Source organism: Entamoeba nuttalli (assembly GCF_000257125.1).
Source record: "Entamoeba nuttalli P19 unplaced genomic scaffold asmbl_4027, whole genome shotgun sequence".
Taxonomy (NCBI): domain Eukaryota; phylum Evosea; order Mastigamoebida; family Endamoebidae; genus Entamoeba; species Entamoeba nuttalli.
In genome coordinates this window covers 1-3,791 of record NW_008576506.1, presented here as the reverse complement: position 1 = coordinate 3,791, position 3,791 = coordinate 1, and the positions used below count along the sequence as shown (strand labels likewise).

The 3,791-nt window shown below is 29.3% G+C and overlaps 4 protein-coding genes across 4 annotated transcripts; 2 read left to right on the top strand and 2 right to left on the bottom strand.

Moving 5' to 3' along the window:
• Positions 1-73: 73 nt before the first annotated feature.
• On the bottom strand, positions 74-447 carry ENU1_090000 (LSM domain containing protein; the record flags this gene model as incomplete). The annotated part of the gene is made up of 2 exons (XM_008858987.1): positions 74-114; positions 165-447. The coding sequence occupies 2 exons, from the start codon at positions 445-447 to the stop codon at positions 74-76; spliced, it is 324 nt and encodes a 107-aa protein (XP_008857209.1).
• Positions 448-547: 100 nt separating this feature from the next.
• Positions 548-1,693, top strand: ENU1_089990 (RNA recognition motif (RRM, RBD, or RNP domain) containing protein; the record flags this gene model as incomplete). The annotated part of the gene is made up of 1 exon (XM_008858986.1): positions 548-1,693. One exon carries the CDS (start codon positions 548-550, stop codon positions 1,691-1,693), a length of 1,146 nt encoding a protein of 381 aa, XP_008857208.1.
• A 90-nt stretch (positions 1,694-1,783) lies between these two features.
• ENU1_089980 (hypothetical protein) lies at positions 1,784-2,499 on the bottom strand (the record flags this gene model as incomplete). Its single annotated transcript, XM_008858985.1, has 2 exons — positions 1,784-2,152; positions 2,242-2,499. 2 exons carry the CDS (start codon positions 2,497-2,499, stop codon positions 1,784-1,786), a joined length of 627 nt encoding a protein of 208 aa, XP_008857207.1.
• A 251-nt stretch (positions 2,500-2,750) lies between these two features.
• On the top strand, positions 2,751-3,758 carry ENU1_089970 (DHHC zinc finger domain containing protein; the record flags this gene model as incomplete). The annotated part of the gene is made up of 1 exon (XM_008858984.1): positions 2,751-3,758. The coding sequence occupies one exon, from the start codon at positions 2,751-2,753 to the stop codon at positions 3,756-3,758; it is 1,008 nt and encodes a 335-aa protein (XP_008857206.1).
• Between the last annotated feature and the right edge of the window lie 33 nt (positions 3,759-3,791).

The window sequence follows — 3,791 nt, the reverse complement described above, 5'->3', positions numbered from 1 at the left end:
AAATAAGTCATAATTAAGTTATTTTATCATTAGAATGTCTTTAAGAACAAAAATAGAAATAACAAAAATTCAATCATTTTTTTGGTTTTAATTCTGTTTTTTTCTTCAATGCACCTAAAAGTGTTATATATGACAATGAGATATAAAAGAAGAAAAGAACAAACTTTTTACTGCTGCTTTAACTTTTAGTCTCGGTGTATCATCTACAAGATAAGTGTCAAGATTTAATGACTCTGGAAGTATTATATTTCTGATTGTGTTTCCTCTTACTGTTGATTGGTCTAAGTTAATTGGGTTTTTTCCTTTTTGTGTCATTTTTACAACTTTTAAATGGACATTCATGTAGTTATCAACACCAACAATTGTTCCAGTGAGTATTGCCCCACTCTTTAATTCAATCGTGACTACTTCGTTTGTTAGCCTCATCAAAAATCTTACTAATTTCATGGTTATAAGAAATGATCTTTTTGAGTTCTATTTGAAGATGGAATATCCAAACTACCCATTTTTTCCTTTTTCTGACCCAAATTACTTATCCTATTATCAAATGGGATATCTTCAACCATTCCAATTCTCTCAACCACCACCTCCGCCACCACCTGTTCCAGATAAATCTACTCAACAAGTAAATAACCCTCATGAAGACAAAAAGACATTATATGTTGGGAATTTACTTCCTGGAATGGCAGAGGAATTAAGAGGATTGTTTGAGGCATATGGAAGTATTGAAAGTATTAATCAACCAAAAGGTAAGAATTTTATGTTTATTCATTTTAGTAAGGAAGAAAGTGCTAAAGAGGCAAAAGAAGAGTTAAATGGGACAACGTATGGAGGTACTACACTGAAAATAGGATATGGGAAAGCAGAAACAAGCACTACATTTGTACCAAGCAATCAAAACCAGACTGATTATCAAAGCGAAACGAATGCAAAAGAAAATGAAATAATTTATCAACACCTTAACCAAATATTAAAAGATGAAGAAAATGAAGTAAGTCAAGTTAACCAACCAAAAGAAAATAGTAAAAAAGGACATCGTACAAAAGAATATGAAGTTAATAGAGTATTATGGGTTGGAGGATTAAATAATAATGAAATGAAAATATTTTCTAAATTAACTCAATATGGACCAGTTGATAGAATTAGAATTGGAATTAATAATAGGTGTGCATTAATTGAATTTAAAAACATTGAAGACGCAAAAAGAGCAATTAACGAAATGATACATGTATTATTTGATGAAGACAAAGTAAAAATAAGATATGAAAAGGATCTTAATTTCCAAAGCAAAACTTGGTTCCCTGATATGCCAAGTCATTTTATTACTAAAGAGAATGAACCAATTAAACCATTATCAATTGAAGAAGAGAAAATGATTGATGAAAAAACAAAGAAAATTATTGATGAATTAATTCCTTATTTAGATAAGTATGGACAAGAATTTGAAGAATTAGTTATTAAAAAATGTTCTTCAGATCCACATTTCAAATTTTTAAATCAAGAAGAAACACTTGAATTTCATTATTACTTGTGGAAAGTTTTTGAGTTTGAAATGAAGAAAATGAATTTGGATACAAACGTTGTTAATGTTATTGAACCAGTAAAAGAAGATATTCCTCCATGGCTAATGTCAAGTGATGATGAAAGTGAAGAGAAAAAAGAAACGTCTAATACAATGGAAGAAATATATTAAAGTGAAAAATAAACAAGACTCTAAAAAAGCCATAATTCTGATTAATTGTGTGTTATAATTAAAATTTTAAATTATAACTATTCTTTTGTGTTAACAACAACTGTTCATTGATTCAGCTTGTCGCATAAATGCTTTTGAAGTTGTTGAAAGATCATTACTTTGATCTATAAGATCATCTAATTTTTCACCACGTTCTAATAATTCATCCATTGCCTTAACTAAAATTTCCTGTGTTTCTGTTAAATCAGTTTGGATTTGTGTTAGTTTATCTCCTTTCTTTGGATCGACGTATTGTTGAAATAGTACAGATACAGGTTGATATTTAAATTGTAAGTCTGATTTAATAGTATTGAAGGAAGGTCCTTTGTATGATTGTCTAAATGCTTGCATCATTTTACTCAATACTACTGTAGCAACACGATCAGGATATGATTTTGTAGTTATTGCAACAACAGCAAGCTATTAATCGTTAATTTTTCTTCTCTTTTATATAATCTTTTGATGTTCAATTAATTGACCATCTATTATAGATAAAAGTCATAACAAACTCCATCATTTTCCATATAAACATGTCCTTTGAATGTAGATGGTTCTTGAAGAGTAATACACATTCGTTTATTTGTAATAGCTCGTTGGGCAATTTGACGAGCAGAAAATTTTAATGGTCCTTCAGCATTCATTCTTTCGAAAAATCCCATTTGTGAAAAATCCTCTTCTATTTGAAGAAAGAAAGGAGATTGTTGAGGTGAATTTCTAATGAGTATACCAGCAAAGATCATAAACATATTATCCGTCCATACTGACATCTTTGAGAATGAAAAGTGAGATGATTTGATTTTAAGATCTTATGATAAACAAACATTATTGTTGATGACATTTTCAGAAGAACTACTTTATATCTCGTTTTTAAATAAAAACTGAAGGAGGTGGTAGTGCTTTGTCATGTACCTTCAAAATAATAACAATGGAAATGTTCATTCTTTAACTTGTTACTTTTCTAAGAAAATTTGACTAAAAAATGAATAAAAAATAATAAAAAAATCTATTTAACTATACCATGTCTCAGTCGAGTATCTTCATTCCTGTAGATGAAATAAAAGCAAAAGAACGTAGTATCCAACAAGACAGAAACAAAATGAGAGAAAACCTCTTAAAAGGACCTTATTTATACAGAAAAAATCATAATACCTCTTCAGATGAATTTAAGGGTAATGATATGATTACCGTATATATTGCATCTGGAATAATAAGTGTAATGTTTATTTCTTCATTTTATGCATTTATTCATTTACCAATCATATGGATAATGCCAATTCCATTAACACTCTTTATTCTTATGGCAATTTCATATTACAAAGCAGTTACAACAAAACCAGGGAAATGTATTAATTTTCAACCAAAATGTTCTAAAGAAGAAAAACAACAAGCAATTGAAAGAGAGACATTTGGAAAAGAACATGGATTTAAAATAGTTGATATTGGATATCCTGCAAGATATTGTACGTATTGCAAATCATTTAGATCGGAACGTTCTTATCATTGTAAGAAATGTGGGTGTTGTGTATTAAGGAGAGATCATCATTGTCCATGGATTGGACAATGTGTAGGTCAAAACAATCATCGGTATTTTATTCAATTTCTTTACTATCTCCCTATCAATGGAATTACTGGAATGATTATTCAAATATGGTATCTTGTCAAACAAATGCAAACAGGACTTGGTGAACCATCACCAGGAAATGTATTTTTTATTATTTTTTCATTAATTAGTGCAATGATTATGTTTGCAATGAGTTGTGCTGTTGCATCTCTAACATACCATTATTCATATTTACTCTCGAAAAATATGTCATCAATGGAAGACATTGAACTTGTTCGGTATGAATGTCTTTCACATCATAAAGCACCCCATTTTCCAAGTTATGACATTGGGGCATTGAAAAATTGGCAATCAATCATGGGAACTTCATTTCTCAGTTGGACTTGTCCATGGTATAATGAAAATAAAGAACTGAATCAACATTCATTTACTGAAATCTCCTTATCATCAATTCATATTGACTAGTCAATGTTGTAATAAAAGAATAAAATTAATTTA